This window comes from Dendrobates tinctorius, unplaced genomic scaffold, assembly GCF_039654945.1.
Source record: "Dendrobates tinctorius isolate UK_male_01 unplaced genomic scaffold, ASM3965494v1 ptg000250l, whole genome shotgun sequence".
Classification (NCBI taxonomy): domain Eukaryota; kingdom Metazoa; phylum Chordata; class Amphibia; order Anura; family Dendrobatidae; genus Dendrobates; species Dendrobates tinctorius.
This window is the reverse complement of record NW_027361917.1, coordinates 25752218-25770189: the sequence shown is the minus strand read 5'-3', so window position 1 is coordinate 25770189 and position 17972 is coordinate 25752218. Positions and strand designations below refer to the sequence as shown.

At 51.3% G+C, this 17972-nt stretch overlaps 1 protein-coding gene across 2 annotated transcripts in view; it reads right to left on the bottom strand.

Moving 5' to 3' along the window:
• DHX57 (DExH-box helicase 57) overlaps positions 1-17972 on the bottom strand; it is a 91301-nt gene that overhangs the window by 13103 nt on the left and 60226 nt on the right. For both annotated transcript variants that reach the window (XM_073557553.1, XM_073557554.1), the window contains exons 18-19: positions 9975-10070; positions 144-227 (exon numbers count right to left, since the gene is read on the bottom strand). In XM_073557553.1, the coding sequence (XP_073413654.1) occupies positions 144-227; positions 9975-10070 (180 nt within the window). The remainder of the gene's footprint in view (positions 1-143; positions 228-9974; positions 10071-17972) is intronic.

Below are 17972 nucleotides of genomic sequence, written 5' to 3'. Positions count from 1 at the left end.
CAAAAAATGCAACATGTGAACATAGCCTTATGGTGAAGGGGCAGCTACGGCATAATATTTGTTTACTCAAGATTCCTTCATGTATTTCTTAATCTCAGAAACCATTCAGTAAGAAACTATACAAAAATAAGAGACCTCATTACCTGGAGCACTCTAGAAGACAAGAAGTTCTCTCGGCAATATTGGTACCCAGCCCGCGAGTTCTCTCTAATGACTGTACGCCAAGCCTACATGGAGAAAAGAAGAGCATTTTCATTTCCGTAATACTGATCCAAAGCACAGATTTTTTTCTGTTTTAAACTGGATGAACCCAGAAGAGAAAACTAAAGCTTTAAAAATCATAAACTAAAAACAGTCACTATACTAAAAATAAAAAATAGATAAAATTGTTTTTGAGTATTAGAGCTACAACATTTATAAATGTTCCATCGATGAAGCTGTTTGAGGGAGTTCTTTTTTCTTGCGCAACAAGCTGTACTCTTTATTTGGTATTGTTGATGAGAGCCAATACTTAATTAACCTCAAAACATAGGAGATTGAGAGAAACTACCCAAAAAGTGTATTGATTAATTAATCTTACATGAGCTTGTTCAGATCAAAGTGTGACACTAAAGATGGCTGCCATTTCCGGTTTCACCACACACCATGTGCTTGTATCCAAGAGGACGCCCAACCTGATGACCATGGATCCGTCCACGTTGACGCCCACCCTGATGACTTCATGGATCCGCCCAAGGACTAGCTCATTGCCCCACTAACCAATGGAATACATCCGATCACTCATTTTAGCGCTAACCGAGCCCCCTTACAGGGAATATATAAACCTATGTTTGGATTAATAAAGTCTCTTGGAGCTGTGCCATAGATTGATCAAAGAAGGATTTTTGGTACTTACCGTAAAATCTCTTTCTTGGAGCCTTCATTGAGGGACACAGGAAAAAGGTCATGGGAAACAAGATGTTGTCCTCACACCACCAGAAAAAGGCCTTCCAACATCTGTGATAGATGCATGAAGACGCCGGTTTACTTGCTTTAATCATGGTCTGTATGACCTTGTGAGAAAAACCTGCGTCCCTCAGGACCGCGGCCTCAACGGCCATGCCATTAAATTCAGGGACCGAGAATTCGGATGGAAGAGGGGCCCTTGTGATAGAAGATCTGGTCGGTCTGGAAGCCTCTAGGGCAGGGTTCCCCAACTCCAGTCCTCAAGGCCCACCAACAGATCATGTTTTCAGGATTTCCTTAGTATTGCACAGGTGATAATTGCTTCACTTGTGCAATACAAAGGGAATCCTGAAAACATGATCTGTTGGTGGGCCTTGAGGACTGGAGTTGGGGAACCCTGCTCTAGGGGACGTCCGAGAGCATGTTCAGTAGCTCCGCATACCAGGCCCTCTGCGGACAGTCTGGAGCGGTTAACAGAAACGGGGACCCCCTCTGCCTTATCTTTTTTTTTTTTTGTAACGACTCTTGTGATCAAGGGAAGAGACAAGAACAGAAAACGCATCTGGAACTGGGACCACGGGATCACAAGTGCGTCGCAACCGGCGGCCATCGGATCCTGGGACCTGGTAACATACCGAGGAACCTTTTCGTTCGGTCAAGAAGTCATTAGGTGGGCATCCGGAATGCCCCACCTCCGACAAATTTTACCGGAGACGGCGGGGTTGAGAGACTACTCACCTTACGCAAACCCCCAACGATTAAAAAAAAATCGGTTTCCCAGTTGTCCACCCCTGGAATGTGGACGGCTGATATGGCGGGGACATGGCTTCCTGCCCAATGCAGGTTCTTTTCTACCTCTACCCTGATCTGCATGTTGTGAGTCCCGCCTTGGTGGTTTATGTAAGCCACAATTGTGACATAGTCCAACTGAATGCGGACTAGCCTGCCTGCGAGGAGAGACTGCCAGCGGAGGAGGGCAAGAAGGATTGCCCTGATGTCCAAGATATTGATGGGGAGGAGGGTCTCCTGAACGTTCCAGCGACCCTGTGCTGTGAGATTGAGGAAGATCGCTCCCAAACCCTGAAGACTGGCATCGGTGGTGATGATCTGCCAATGGAGCGGGAGAAATGACCTCCCACGCAGGGTAGAGGTGGATAGTGTCCACCAAGAGAGTAAAAGCACTGGCCGATCCAGGAAAAAAGTTCTCGTCCCAGGTAGACAGGAGAGCCACCTGAAGAGGGTGGGTGTGAAACTTGGCATAAGGCACAGCTTCCATGGAGGCGATCATCTTCCCCAGTACTCTCATGCAGAACTGGAGGGGAAGAGGGACTGGGCACTTTGGGCTTTGATCCCCTGCCGGAGAGATGAGAACTACTCCTTGGAAAGGAAGACTCAAGCTTGAATTTTGTCGAATTCCATGCCCAGGAATACGAGACGCTGAGTTGGGATCAGGGTCAACTTCTCTCTGTTGATTATCAGACCGAGATGGACCAGCGTGTCCAGAGTGATCTGGAGGCTCTGATCGCAGTCTCAGGGAGACGAGCCCTTGACCAGGAGATCGTCGAGATAAGGGATTGTGAGAAATCCCTTGAAACAAAGGATGGCCATGACCTTCGTGAAGACCCTGGTAGCGGACGCCAGGCCGAACTGGAGTGCCGTGAACTGGTAATGGTGCTCCTGTATCACAAACCGAAGGAACCTCCGATGCTGTACACAAACAGGAACGTGCAGGTAAGCATCCTGAATGTCCACAGAACAAAGCTAATCCCCCTGCTCCATGGAGGGGATTACCGAGCGCAAGGACTCCATTCTGAAGAGGCAAATCCGAAGGAGGCAATTTATCTGCTCGAGGTCCAAGATCGGGCGGAGACGACTTGCCTGAGGCCCACTTTCTCTTACAGTGTGCGCAGGTGTAATGAACCACCGTGGGTTTATGACCAGAGGCCCCAATGGGGTTAGGCATAGGTAGAGCCAATGCGCAGCTTGCAGTGGGGTGGCTATGAGGAAAACACTGCAGAGGAGAGCTTTTATTGCAGAGGAGCAGCTATCTAGAAGATAGGTGACCAGGGAGTAGGGACAGGGCAGAGCCTACCAGCTTCCAGCGATATGCAGCTGCAGAGTGTGGGTACTGTGTCCCCCTGAGAGCAGGTACCGTGTCCCCCAGAAAAATCATGCAGTGAGGTGACTGCAGGCGCTGTGGGGGTTCTTTTCAAGGTGACGCTGATTCCCTGTGGCCAAGCGACGAGCTGAAGCATATGTGTAGAGCAGCTTGGATGTCCGGCCAGGGCGTGCAAGGAGGCGGGCTCGGCCGACAGATGAAAAAGCAAACCACGTTCCGATAGGCTTACACGCCGTAGGGGCGTTTCAAACATGAAAATGGGCCAAACGCAGACGCCGGACCAACGTGCAGAAAGAGGGGTGTGCCCGGCAACCAAAAATGAAAGCGGCAATGAGATAGGCTGCGGGACTGAACGAGCCAAGCAGGGGGCGTGTCCGCAGGTGAGAGGAGCAGGCAGATAGGATACATTCCGGGGGGGGGGGGGGGCACGACGGAGGACAGCCGCAGCCTAGAATAAGGCTTGAAAATGGAGGAAGGCATAGCGCACAGAGAAAAAAGGGCGCAAAAATTGAAAATGGGTCCTATGGAGCTGTGGGACCTATAAACCGGTAAATGGGAGAGCGCTGGAAAGGTCGCTGCAGGAAGCGCTGTTGGGGGAGGGTACCTGCTGTGTGTCCGGCTCCACTTCAGAGATGAGGATCGCATCAGGGGCACTTGGTAGAGAGAGGGGCCTGGAAATGAAGATCCTCCTTCCCGCACCGTCTCCGGACGGTGCAGAAAACAGCGTCAACCCCTTACAAGAAGGAGGGAGGCCACCACCAGTGACCACCGTCTTCCTCTCAGCCCTCTCCAAGAAGTGGAGAGGAGGGGATAAAGCAAGGACTTGCCACCAAGATTCACCCTGAGACACCCCAAAAGGGGGACGGGGACAAAGTCCTGCCAGCGGGTCCGAGAGTGGGCGATGTGGGAGATACCACACTGCTCTCTCGGTCGCATAAATGTGAAAAAACAGGGTGAGAAATCTGCACCCTGTTACCTAACGAGCTGTATGTGAAAAACAAAAGGGAAAATGATTAATAAATTCACACAGAAACCTGTGAAAGAAAAAACACTGCGGATCTGGTGTTAGATCCAGGCCCGCCTCCTACAGACACTGAGCAAAAACTGGAGTAATTTGGGCCTGTCGGTAGGTGAATACTGCTGGGGAGGAGCTAACTTTTTCTTATTTGCATAGTGTCAGCCTCCTAATGACAGCAGCATACACCCATGGTTACCGGTGTCCCCCAATGAAGCGATAAAGAAAGAGAGGTTACATCCGACTGTCTGGTGTGATTCCTTTAGTGCGCACTTGATCAATACCCATTAGGCCAGGAGCAGGCAACTAGTGAACATTTATTATTGATCAACCTAATAGTACCATTTTGTGGTACAAGATATTTCTTTTTCACGTTTTCTTTTCTTTCTTTGGGAGGCAAAATGGATAAGAAAAAAAAAGCACACAGCAATCCTAGATACAATTTTGACAATAACAAATGTCTGCAGTTTTGCTACTTTTACACCAAAAATTGCTCAAAATTCACCATCATGCAAAAACAATGAGATAATTTTATAGTACAAGCTGTTGTAGAGATACAAAATATGTTTAATTTTTTTTAAACAAAAAACACAATTGGCAAGCTGATTGTGTGGCGTTTTTTCATTTAAAAGCATTATTAGGCCTCCATTTGACATAGCGCTTTCGCTCTGTTACTGCTCGTGTGATGCGGCCATTACTGACAATAGCATGTAGGAGTAGTATCAGAATACTTTTTGTAACAGAAAACACTTCAGGAAAATGCTGGTGATTTTTTTCCTGAAATATCTTTGTTGATGTCTTTTCCTTAATTTTTCAGATACTTTCCTTTTATTCCGCCACATGTAAAAAAGGAGATTTTTGTGTACTCACCGTAAAATCTCTCTCTCTTAGCCTCTAATTGGGGGACACAGAACCATGGGTGTTATGCTGCTGTCCACTAGGAGGCGACACTATGCATAATCTGAAAAGATTAACTTTGGCTCCTCCTCTGCAGTATACACCCCTGGACGGCGTCAGCCTTCACCAGTTTTGTGCAAAAGCATTAGGAGGAAGTTAACAGAAATAACAACTATGCCTGTAATAAGGCTACCATGTACGAGCTCAAAGAACAATATGAGAACTCAACCGTAACAACGGCCCATAAGGGCAACAGGGTGGGAGCTGTGTCCCCCAATTAGAGGTTAAGAGAAAGAGATTTTACGGTGAGTACACAAAAATCTCCTTTACTCTGTCACCTCATTGGGGGACACAGAACCATGGGACGTCCCAAAGCAGTCCCTGGGTGGGAAGCAATGGACGAATATTGTGCAGACAGGTCCCTAAAGTTGGGGCACCACCGCCTGCAGAACCAGTCTACCCAGGCTCGCGTCCGTTGAAGACTGGGTATGGACTCTGTAGTGTTTCGTAAACGTGTGTAGACTAGTCCAAGTGGCCGCCTTACACACTTGTTGTGCCGAAGCGTGGTGCCGAATGGCCCAGGAGGCCCCTACCGCCCGTGTAGAGTGTGCCGTAATACCGGCCGGAAGAGAATTTTTAAGGCGGTAAGCCTCTTGTATGGTGGATTTGATCCACCTGGCAAGGGTAGCTTTGGAAGCCGGCAGACCCTGACGGACACCTTCCGGAAGAAGGAAAAGGGAATCAGACCTCCGGAAGGGCGCAGTCCTAGACATGTATATACGCAATGCCCTGACGAGGTCAAGCGTATGCAGAGCCTTCTCCACTCTATGAACCGGAACCGGGCAAAGGGATGGCAGAGAAATTTCGTCATTGAGGTGGAAGTTGGACACAACCTTCGGAAGGAAGGATGGGACCGTACGGAGAACCACCTTGTCCTGGTGAAAAGCCAGGAAGGGCTGTCTGCAGGAAAGTGCTGACAGTTCAGACACCCTGCGTAGCGAAGTAATTGCCACCAGAAAGACCACCTTCTGGGATAGAAGGCGGAGTGGGACTTCCTTAGGGGGTTCGAAAGGTGGTCCCTGCAATGCTGTCATGACCAAGTTGAGGTCCCACATTTCCAGTGAACGTCTGTAGGGGGGAACCAATCGGGAAACCCCCTGAAGAAAAGTCCTTACTTGCGGCTTGTTAGCAATGCGTCTCTGAAAAAGCACTGAGAGTGCTGACACTTGGCCCTTAAGCGAGCCGAGGCTTGGCGTCCAGACCCGATTGGAGAAAACCAAGTACTTTGGGAAGGGAATAAGGGAGTGGGCTCTGGCTGCGAGATTCGCACCAGGTAAAGAAAGCTCTCTAGGTACGGTAATAAATCTTGGCTTCCGTGCCCTGATCATGGTTCTAATGACATCTGGTGAGAGCCCTGCCTGGGTTAGAACCCAGGTCTCAAGGGCCACGCCGTCAAATTGAGAGCCCCTGAGTTCTGGTGGTAGAACGGGCCTTGTGACAGAAGATCGGGACGGTCGGGGAGACGCCAGGGGGCATCTGCTCTAAGTTGTACGATGTCGGCGTACCATGTACGTCTGGGCCAGTCCGGCGCGATTAGGATGGTTGGAACTCCCTCTTGTTTGATCTTCCTCACCGCTCTGGATATGAGGGGGAGAGGTGGAAAGATGTACAGAAGCTGGAACTGGGTCCAGTCCTGAACCAGGGCATCTGCTCCGAGCGACCGCGTGTTCTGGCCATGAACTTGGAGACCTTGGCATCGAGATGGGATGTCATGAGGTCCACGTCCGGGGTCCCCCAGCGATGGCAGATCTGGCGAAAAATTTCGGGGTGGAGAGACCACTCTCCCGAGTCCATTCCTTGTCTGCTGAGGAAGTCGGCTTCCCAGTTGTCCACACCCAGGATGTGGACCGCAGAGAGTACAGACCCCCCGTGTCTTCCGCCCAGTGGAGGATATGTGTCACCTCTTTCATCGCCTGGGTACTGCAGGTCCCGCCTTGGTGGTTCACATATGCCACTGCCGTGGCATTGTCCAACTGTACTCAGATATGAGAGGCTGCCAGTAAGTGACGAAAGGCTCTCAACGCCAGGAAGATGGCCCGAATTTCCAGGATATTGATAGGCATGTTCGCTTCCACTGGTGACCACTTGCCCTGTGCCCTGTGATGTAGGTTCACCGAAAAGCCACCCACTGAGGTATGGGAGGTGCGTGAGGGATGTCTTTGAGGCCACGTCCTCTTTCCATTCCCGCAGCCAGAGGATACGCCGAATCATGATGGCGTTGGATGCTATCCCCGCTACACCCCTTGCAGAATCCAGAGCTGCATGAAGCATGTAATCTGCTACAACTGCTATTTGAACCGCTTGGTCTGACAGCTCAGGGGTTGATGTTTGGAGGCTGGCTTGTAATTTTTTGGCCCAAGCCAGAATGGCCTTGGCAGCCCAAACTGAAGCGAACGCGGGAGCCAGGGAGGCCCGTGCAGTCTCAAAAAATTGAACGAGCCATGCGTTCAACCTGCCGGTCTGCTGCGTCCCTGAGGGTTGAGCTATCCAGCAATGAGAGCAGGGTCTGTGCTGCTAGTCTAGAGACTGGGGGGTCCACTTCGGGTGGATCTGTCCATTCCTTGGTGTCCTTCTGCGGGAAGGGATACCTTGCCTCCAAATATTTGCGATTGGCGAATTTTTTCTCAGGCTGTGAAAACTGCTTGTTAAGGATCGCCTTAAATTCTGGGTGATTACAGAAGACCTTGGGCGGTTTCAGAACACCTTCAAAAGGAAACCTTGTGTTCTGGCACTTCTGGGGGCGGATCAGAAATATCCAGCACCCGATGAATGGGGAATTGGTATCAGGGACCCTTCCGTCTCGATGTCTGAGTCGGAGTCACAGATGCCTTCCGAATCTTGTGTATCGCTGAGGCGTCCCCGGTGGGTGAACGGGGTGGAGGTTTTCTGTGGTCGGGGATCGCTGTGGAGATCCGCGTTGTCTGTCCCTGGTAGGGGACGGTCTAGGTGACCTGGAACTACGGTGTCTCTCCCTCGAGGGGGATGACCGTGTGCTATGGGATGACGCAGATGAACGCAACCTGTGGGTCCGCTTGCGTCTGGGTGCGTCAGGAACAGCATGTCCCTGAGTCGTGCTCTCCCTTTGCTGGGTAACGTTCATAGCCGAGGCATGACCCTGCAGAGCCTGAAGCAATGCGGAGGTTAGGTTATCTATAGACTGTGTCATAGATTATGACATCTGAGTAGCCCACTCCGGCGTGGTATCCGATACCGAGGCATTGGTAGGGGCTTCTTGGGGTTCTGACCCAGTATTCTGGATACAGGCCCAGCAGTACGGGTACGTGCTGCCACTGGGTAGATTGGTTTTGCAGGCTGTGCAGAATGCATAAAAACAATCCTGCCTGGTTCTCTTGGACCTTGAGCCCGGCATAGTGCAAGAGTGCAGAAGGGCTGGCTATGCAGAGGACCCTACAGGGGTGGCTATGAGCCTTATGGGGAATATGGACTTCACAGCTGAGTAAAAAACCCAGTTGTGATCTTACCCCACCAGTTTGCCCCTAGGTCCAGCGCCGAAGATCCACAGGTCCTGTGCCCCCGGAGACTGGCATCCTGCTGAGCTCTCTGTCCTGCAGCAGAAATGGCCGCCGAGAAGAGGAGGAAGAAGAAGAAGGGGGCGGAGAGCTGAAAAAAAGCGCGCACAGCTGTGTGGAAACGCGCCCTTTCTGCCTCGGCGGAGAGGCGGCGGCATCAGCTAGGCCGAAGCCGCGGCGTAAATTAGGTGCCTGATGCCCAGGAAGGCTCCAGGCCGGTGCGGAAGTCCCGGAGGGGGTCGGATCTAAACCGGACCCCCCCGGATTGAAAGGCAGGATAGCGGTGGGGTTATAAGGGGAAGGGGGGCCCTGTGAGGGGTCCCCCTGAAGTACTATAGAGCTGGTGCTGCCACAGAGACAGGGGCGCAGGGAGCCCTGTGTCTCTATTGTGCCATGCGTGCCTGCTCTCCCCCCGGCCCCGACAGGAGCCCGCAGCTGTGCTGGGGTCCCTGGATGCAGCTGCAGTGTGCTGGCTCATTACTGGGAGCTGCAGAGTGCTGCCTGTAGAGACCCTACCTGAGGCGTCTCAACCTAATGCCCCCCCGAGGGGGATTAGGGAGGGTGCTGCTGTCACCATCAGGGGGCTTCATCCTCGCCTCGACCCAGAACCCAAAGGAACTGGGGAAGGAGGGGGGCTCTCGACTTCGAACCAGCACCCGAGGGACTGGGGAAGGAGCGACATGGGGAATAACCATCTCGACTTCAACCGGGCACCCCATCATAGGGGACCGAGGAAGGAGCCATGCCAGGAGTCTCACAAGAGACCCACTTTTCTTCATCTGTAATCCTGTCGAAAAAACGGAGTGAAAAACAGGAAAAAAAATCTTAGGTGTGTCTCCTATGCGACACTAAGCAAAAACTGGAGAAAGCTGACACCGTCCAGGGGTGTATACTGCAGAGGAGGAGCCATAGTTAATCTTTTTTCAGATTATACACAGTGTCGCCTCCTAGTGGACAGCAGCATAACATCCATGGTTATGTGTCCCCCAATGAGGCGATAGAGTAAGAAACTGGCGGATTCTACCACCGACTGGCAGCTTTCTTTTTACAGTGTCAATCAGTGGTGATGACGGGGTTGGGCTACCTGCCAGAAGGCCAAGTAGTCCTCTGGTGATAATCTCCAACTGATACAACAGTGATTTTATAAAAACTATAGCAAGCAGCCCAGTAAGTGACATCGCTGGACTCAGAGTCTCTGTCCCCATGTTATGCTGCTCTCAGATTAGGTAGAAAAAAATTGGCAACAGATTCCGTTAAATCAGCTTAAATTTAAGTGGACTGGTTTACCACATAAGACAACAAGAATGACAGCGATGCTGATGTCCGTACTGGACCGTTATGGCCCTTACATCATAACTTGTAGAGAGGTAGACTGGCAATTACAGTGAGAAACATCGGCTGCCCCTACCTTATAAGCCTGGAGAAGAGCCAAGTGATCACTGTTGCCTACTGCAAAGTCTTGCTTCTTCTTATTTGCGTCTTCCTTTTTATCCCAAGGACACACCTTTAAAAAGAAAAACAATTAGATGTATGAAATTGTAATAGATGAAAAACAAAAGTCAGTAGAGCGCTAGTAGATTTTATTGGACGATGATACACATTATTTCAAGGGAAAATAACCATAATAGAAAACATACATGTGATCCCGCCATTTGTCATTACACTACAGCTTAAAAGGGAGTCGGTCAGCAGTTTGATCTCTCAGAGCGAGAAAAGTGGAGGCTAAAGCAGTTTAAACCAAGGCTAATAATCATGCTCTATGTATCATTATAATCAATGGGAATTTGCAGTTAAAACTCCGCGCTGCCGCAAGGATAAATTCCAGGAGAGGGATGTCATAGATTCACAGTGGCTTTATTCAACGCGTTTCAGGGGTCTTATGCCCCCTTCATCAGGAAATACCACACCTGGTGTAGTATTTCCCGATAAAGGGGGCATGAGACCCCTGAAACGCGTTGAATAAAGCCACTGTGAATCTATGACATCCCTCTCCTGGAATTTATCCTTGCGGCAGCGCGGAGTTTTAACTGCAAATTCCCATTGATTATATGACTTATTCTGGTCACTGAAGACCTGTGGATCTGCAGCAGCCGCCAGACTCTATGCTCTTATCTCATCCTAACCAGGTGAGCAAGTTTCTTGATCTATTCCTTCCTTTGTAATGTGGATAAGACCCTATTGCGCTTTTTTTGTCTCCCCATTCCTTTGCAATACCATGTATCATTAGGAATAGCAAATTCTACCATCTTGGAGCTGCAATCCTATTTGCCTGGGGGGTTCCCTTCGGTTAAGGGTGCTCGGCACTCTGCACTGAAATCTCCCCAGCCCCTACCTTCCTGTCACCAAGTACAAATTGCCTTTTCTGAAAAGTATAAAAACTAATCTTAATGTATTCACTAGGTTGTACCCAGTGTAACATGTTGGGCTGTAGGAAACGTGTCACGTTGGTGGCTTCCCTCTGCCCTACTTTGGCTCCATAGGGCTGACAGGTCGTTTCCTTATCTGTGTAGAGATATAACTGTCACTCATAACAAGGAGGACAGGTACAATTTCTCCAAAACCTAACTGCATATGCTGCATAGACCCATCACTATTTATTTTAACTATTGTCCTAAAACGAACATGCAGGTAGTTGCTAACAGAGGAAACGACCTGCCTGTTCTATACAGCTCTGGCTCAGAGAAGTCACTGCTCGCTTCTGTCGGCGATTCAGCTGCTCCACATCAACAGAGTAGCTGTTCCTCTTCCGGGCTGCTCTGTCATCTGGGCGTGACTGCAAACGTCATGCTGATTTAAAGCCAGCTCCCCACAGTTAGGCAGTGGGGAGTTAGATGTCAATCAGCATGACGTCAACAGTACATAGTGGAAGAGAAGACGATGCGCCGTCAAGATGATGTCAGGGGAAGCTGCTGATTCATTGGCAGGAGCGGGACTGTGACTGCTCAGAGATCAGCACTGGGCACAACAGGCAAGTAGTTAGCAACTACCTGTCTGTAAGTTCTTAGGCTCATAGTAAAAAAAAAATTACATAGGCTTGGATAACCCCTTTAACTTATACTGGCCTTAGTAAGGACGGCATGAACTTAAAGGGGTTTCCAAATACACAAATTAATAAAACATTGTAAAGCTTACGTGAAATGAAGAAACTTCAAAAGTTTATTTGCAGTTAAAATTCAGCTCCGTTCCTGAGATGTGGTCATGTGACCTCCGGCTCATTACTTCCAGCTACAGTCCGATCAAAGCACAGAATAGAGATTTGCTGTCTGTGCTTCTAGATCACAGCCCATCAGTCAGCACAGCCCTGTATGCAGGAGGCAGGGCTCAGCCAGCAGCTGTCAGAACAGTGTGCCCCGAATATTGAGGTTATGTAGAAACATGGATTTTTGTGAGTACTCACCGTAAAATCCTTTTCTCCGAGACGCTCATTGGGGGACACAGATACTGTGGGTGTATGCTTCTGCCGCTAGGAGGCTGACACTAAGTGAAAAAAAGAGGTTAGTTCCTCCTCCGCAGTATACACCCTCGCCCCTATTGCGGGCGGAAATCAGTTTGGTACCAAAGCAGTAGGAGGACAAAAAAAATCAGCCTTAATACAGGTACAACATGTCCAAAGGAAAACACCACCCTTATATCAAATAAGTAAACACATTAATTTAAACAAGAGCCAACTGGCTAATAGGGTGGGTGCTGTGTCCCCCAATGAGAGTCTCGGAGAAAAGGATTTTACGGTGAGTACTCACAAAAATCCATGTTTCTCCTTCGTCTCATTGGGGGACACAGATACTGTGGGACGTCCTAAAGCAGTCCCTGGGTGGGAGATTGACTCACCGATCCAAGCTACATGCACCTCCTGTTTAAAGGTGCGCCACCGCTGCTTGGAGACTCCTTCTACCCAGGCTTGCATCCGCCGAGGCCTGAGTATGGATATTATGTTTGGCAAATGTGTGCAGGCTGGACCAGGTTGCTGCCTTGCAAACCTGTTCTGTCGAAGCCTGGTGCCAAAGTGCCCAAGAGGCGCCCACCGACCGGGTAGAGTGCGCTCTGATCCCTGCTGGAATCGGCGTGCCTCTAATGCAGTAGGACTCCTGAATAGTCAAACGAATCCATCTGGCTATGGTCGACTTTGCGGCAGCGAGTCCCTTCCTGCGTTCTTCAGGGAGCACGAACAGCGTGTCCAGCTGAGGAAAGGGTGCCATCCGTGACACGTACCTCCGGAGGGCTCTTACCAGGTCAAACGTGTGAAGAGCCTTCTTCCACACGGTGCACCGGTGCTGGACAAAATGAAGGCAAAGCAACATCTTCATTGATGTGACAAAGAGGATAAGACCTTCGGCAGAAAAAGAGGGGCTGGTCTGAGGACCACCTTATACCTATGGAAAGTGAGGAACGGCGCTCGGCAGGATAGAGCTGCCAGTTCTGAAACCCGCCTGATGGAAGTGATGGCCACTAGGGGAACAACTTTCCAGGAAAGGTACCTCAAAGCGATATCCTGAAGCGGTTCCAATGGAGCTTCCTGCAGAACACTTAGGACCATGTTAGGAACCCAGGCGTCCATCGGCGCCATATAGGGAGGTATCAAGTGGGACACTCCCCGGATGAAAAGTTTTCACCTGCAAATTGGTAGCAACCCTGCACTGGAACAGGACGGATAAGGCCGACATTTGTCTCCTGCGGAAACCTGGGGCAAAGTCCGAGTCTAATGCTCTACCGACTGAGCTATCCGGGCTCTCTGAGCCCGACTGGAGAAAAACCAAGATGTTGGAGATCGAGAATCTTAGCGGAGAAACACCGCAGCCTCGACATCAAGCAAAGAACACCTTCCAGGTGTGGTGGTAAATTCATGCTGAAGCAGGCCTCTGGGCGCTAATCGTTGTAGCGACCACCTTGCTCCCGAACCCTGCCTGGGTTAGAATCCAAGATTCAACGGCCCTGCCGTTAAACACAAGGTCCCTGAGTTCGGGTGGCAAATTAGCCCTTGAGATGGTAGATCTGGGTGCTCTAGCAGGCGCCCAGGAACATCGGCGAGCAGCTGCCTTAGATCTGCGTACCACGCTCGACGGGGCCAGTAGAATCGTCGGCCCCCCTTCCGTCTTAATCCCTTTGCTGACTCGAGAGTAGTGGCAGTGGGGAAAATAGATATGGGAGGCGATACTGGTTCCATGGTAGAACCAACACGTCCACCGCAAATGCTTGCGGGTCCCTGGCCCGAGCGACATATGTGGGCACCTTGGCATTCACTCTGGAAACCATCAGGTCCACATCCGGAGCTCCCCACAGTTGACAAATCTGTTTAAGAACTTCGGGATGTAGAGACCACTCTCCGGATGCAAGACCCTGCCGGCTGAGGAAGTCTGCCGCCCAATTTTCCACGCCAGGGATGTGGACAGCCGAAATCACCGAGTAGTTTGCTTCGGCCCACTGAAGAATGTGCTCCACCTCGCGCATGTTTGTTCTGCTGCGGGTGCCCCCCTGACAAATTATGTAAACCACCGCCGTGGCGATGTCCGATGGAATCCGGACGGGGCGGCCTGCTAGAAAGTGAGGAAACTTCTGCAGAGCCAGCCGAATTGCTCGTATCCCCAATAAGTTGATTGGGAGGCGTGCCTCCTGTGGCAACCACCGTTCCTGGGTTGTGTGGTGGCGAAACACCACTCCCCAACCGAGGAGACTGACGTTGATTGTCATTATCAGCCCATGACATGGGGGGAAAGGTTTCCCCTAGGCCAGAGAAGAACTGGTTATCCACCATCCGAACGACTGCCTGACTTGAGGACAGTTTGCACCGCCGATCGAGCGTGAAAGGATTCTTGTCCCAGGCTGACACGAGCCGTGCTGCAGGGGGTGAAGGATGGAACTGGACGAAAGTTATCGCTTCGATTGCTGCCACCATTTTCCCTAGGATCCTTATCGCGGATCGGATGGTATGAGGGACTGGTTGGCGTAGAGTCCGGACTCCCTGCCGGAGACTAGCGCCCTTTCCTGAGGGAGAATTATCAACTTTCAGCAAGCGTTGAAGATCATTCCTAGGAAGGAGATCCTCTGAGCTGGCACAAGGGATGATTTCTTTGCATTGACCAACCATCTAAGCGGCAAGAGTATCTAGCGTGATGTTGACACCTTCCTCACATGCCTGTATTGACGGGCCCTTGACCAAGAGGTCGTCCAGATAAGGCAAGATGACTATGCCTCGAGAATGTAGTGTGGCCCTGACAATTGCCATAACCTTTGTGAACACTCTGGGAGCCGTGGCTAGCCCGAGGGGTAGCGCTACGAACTGCAAATGCTGAACGCTGATGGCGAAGCGTAGCCGCCTCTGATGAGGAGGAAAAAATGGGAATATGCAGAAATGCGTCCTGGCTGTCAATTGAGGCCAAGTATTCTCACTGCTCCATGACCGCTATGACTCAACGGAGACTCCATCCGGAAATGTCTGATCCTGATAAATTTGTTCAGAAGCTTCAGGTCCAAAAAACAGGCCTGACAGACCAGTCCTTTTTGGGAACCGCAAAAAGGTTGGAATGAAACCCCTGAGCTCTTCTGTGTTCCGGCAATGGAACAATGACTCCGTTGTGCAGGAGCGACTTGATGACTCCCAATAGAGCCCTTACCTGGGTATCCACCCTGGGAAGCCGGGAAAGAAAAAAACATCTTGGAGGGTATCTGACAAATTCTATTTTGTAACCGGAGGACACCAATTCTTTTACCCATGCGTCGTGAGCGATGTTGGCCCAGACGTGGTGAAAACAGAGTAGGCGGCCGCCCACTTTGCTGGTGTCGTCTGGTAAAGACCTCGAGTCATTTGGCCGATGATCCTTAGGATCTGGGTCCCCTCGATCTGGCCTGTTGAGCACGCATTCTCCCCAATGGGTTGGCTCTATATGACCTGCCGCTCCCTATCCTGATTTGGGCGGCCTGAGGTGGCGGAATTGTGCCCCATAGCCCACCCGGAGTCCTTTAACGCATGACCCCGGACCGGTCTCCTATTCGAGTCCCGGACCAGGCTCAGGCTACTTAGCGGCCACCACCTGACCAATGCCGTCACGCCCGGCCTAGAATGGCCGGTGGCACTGTGAAAGGCCCGAAAACGTGCCTGAACCGGGTGACGAAAAAACGATTTAACCTTCTGTTGAGGGAGAAACCCGCTCTTTCCTCCTGTGGAGTCGGAGATAAATTGATACAAAAATTGGTGGCCGCACTGATAAGGCAGGGAAGTCAAGGACTTCTTTGAAGTAGAATCGGCCCGCCATGTCCTCAACCACAGGGCTCTTCAGATAGAGATTGCATTAGCGGCAGCAAGTGCTGAACAATTGGCTGCATCCAAAGACGCATTCAATACATAATCTCCGGCTATCGTCATCTGACATGTGACCTCCGAGATCTCTGCAGGTAGATCCTGCTCCTGCGCGACCTTGTTTAATGTTTCTGACTATGATATCATAGCCTTGGCTACCCAAGTTGCTGCGAACGAGGGAGCGAGTGCAGACCCTGACGCCTCATATACTGAACGACCTAGGCTCTCAATAAGGCAGTCCGTGGGATCTTTAATCGAGGAAACCCTATGGACAGATAACAGGGTCTTAGTGGCCAGGCGTGAAACCGGAGGATCCACTATCGGGGATTCCATCCATTGTTTACAGAGGTCCGGAGCAAACGGATAACGTTTCGAGTGCCCTTTAACCCGAGAAAAATGCAATCTTGGACGTTCTCTGCTCCGCTGCACTATGTCCTCAAACTCAGGGTGAGAGGAAAAAATTGTGTGCAGCCGCTTCACCCGTTTACATGCCACTTTACGCCCCGTAGCCGCTGCGGTATCATTCTCAATCCCCAGGGTCTGATTGATGGCTTCTATGAGGCTGTCCACTGTTTCACGTGACCCTGGAGTGTCGAGGTCCATGGGCTCGTCTGAGTCGCAATCTGAGGTCTGCTCGCTATCAACCACTGGTGACGGGGAGCGAGAAGCAGACCTTACGGATGCCGAAGGCACCGGATGGACTGGGCGACACCGTGTGGATTCGTTTCCCCCGGGTCTGCCTGGAGTGAGGGTGGCCCCTGCAGGCCGGAGGCTCCTGTGAGGTGGAGGTTCCCTCTAAAGACGGCGAGACACTGTCCCTGCCCCTATCTGGGGCTTGAAGGGATTCTATTGCTCTCGTAAGCGACGCCATGTACTGTGACAGTGATCGGGCCCACTCCGGGGCATTTGACACATTGGTCGCGGTCGCAGGGGAGGGCTCCTGTTTTCGTTTGGATTCGCAGGCTTCGCATAAATGCTGCTCTGCACCCGCGGAAACGCAGCCCGACAAGAGATGCATGCCGCGTAAAAGAACGTGTGCGTCTTTGCTTTTGTTCGGACATGCTGTATCTGTCCGCTGCTGGGGATATGGGGAGGAGGTAGCCTCTCGAGCAGCACTTACCCCAGTCCTGCGCCCCCCCAACCTGGATGCTTCCTTTAAATCGTGCGCCGACATCTGTGGCGCGCACCAGCCTGTAAAATTGCTCTAGGGGCTGTACTCCCACTTTGCGGCCTAGCCCGTGCTCCGAAGCCGGGGCCTCGATTTTTACCGCCGCCGAGTGCGGGGCGGGCTGCCGGAAGTGACACGCGGCCCTCAATTTTTCCCCTACCCGACCGGGGGGAGGTGGGGCGCGGTACCAAAAGTGGCGCTACTGACCGGCGCAGTGTTCCTTCTCTTGCATGGCTAGTGGACACCGCGAGGCGTGCTGCGGCTGTGGGCTCCAGCCCGAAATCTTCGCAGGAGCCCTCCCCGACCCTCTCCTCACCGATGATCTTCTTCAGCCTGAGCGCAGGTATGTGAGGGGGTCTTTGATAAAAAATAGGACGGTGCAGGCACCCTAGCTCCATCTAACCCCTTCAGGGGGTGAGGAGAGTGACCGTCCGCCACCTTGCAGCACCGCCGTCTAACGTTGGTGGAGCAGTGGGGGCCGCACAGACTAGTCTTGTGCCTCTGTGCAAGCCCATGGTTTCAATACCTAGGGGTGGACAGGGCTAAGTCTGGCATAATGTCCCGCGTTGCGGGAGAGGATACGTGGAGGGATACTCGCACGTGGTCGCCCATTGATGGTTTGGGGAAATCGGATCCTTTCAATAGGATGCGTTGCCCCGGTCTTATCTTCATAAAATAAAAAACAAAGAAAAAAATAGATGTCTGGGGAAAAGTCCCAGAGATGTCCCTCGGTGCGGGAAAGGATACGCGGAGACGATACTCAACGCGTGCTCGCCCGTTGATGGTTTGGGGAGATCGGACCCTTTCAATAGGATCCGTCGCCCCCGTCTCATCTTCATAGTAAACTAGAAAAAAATAGTCTAGAGAGATCCAGACTGTGTGTGCCTCCATAGGACACTAAACAAAAACTGACTTCCGCCCGCAATAGGGGCGAGGGTGTATACTGC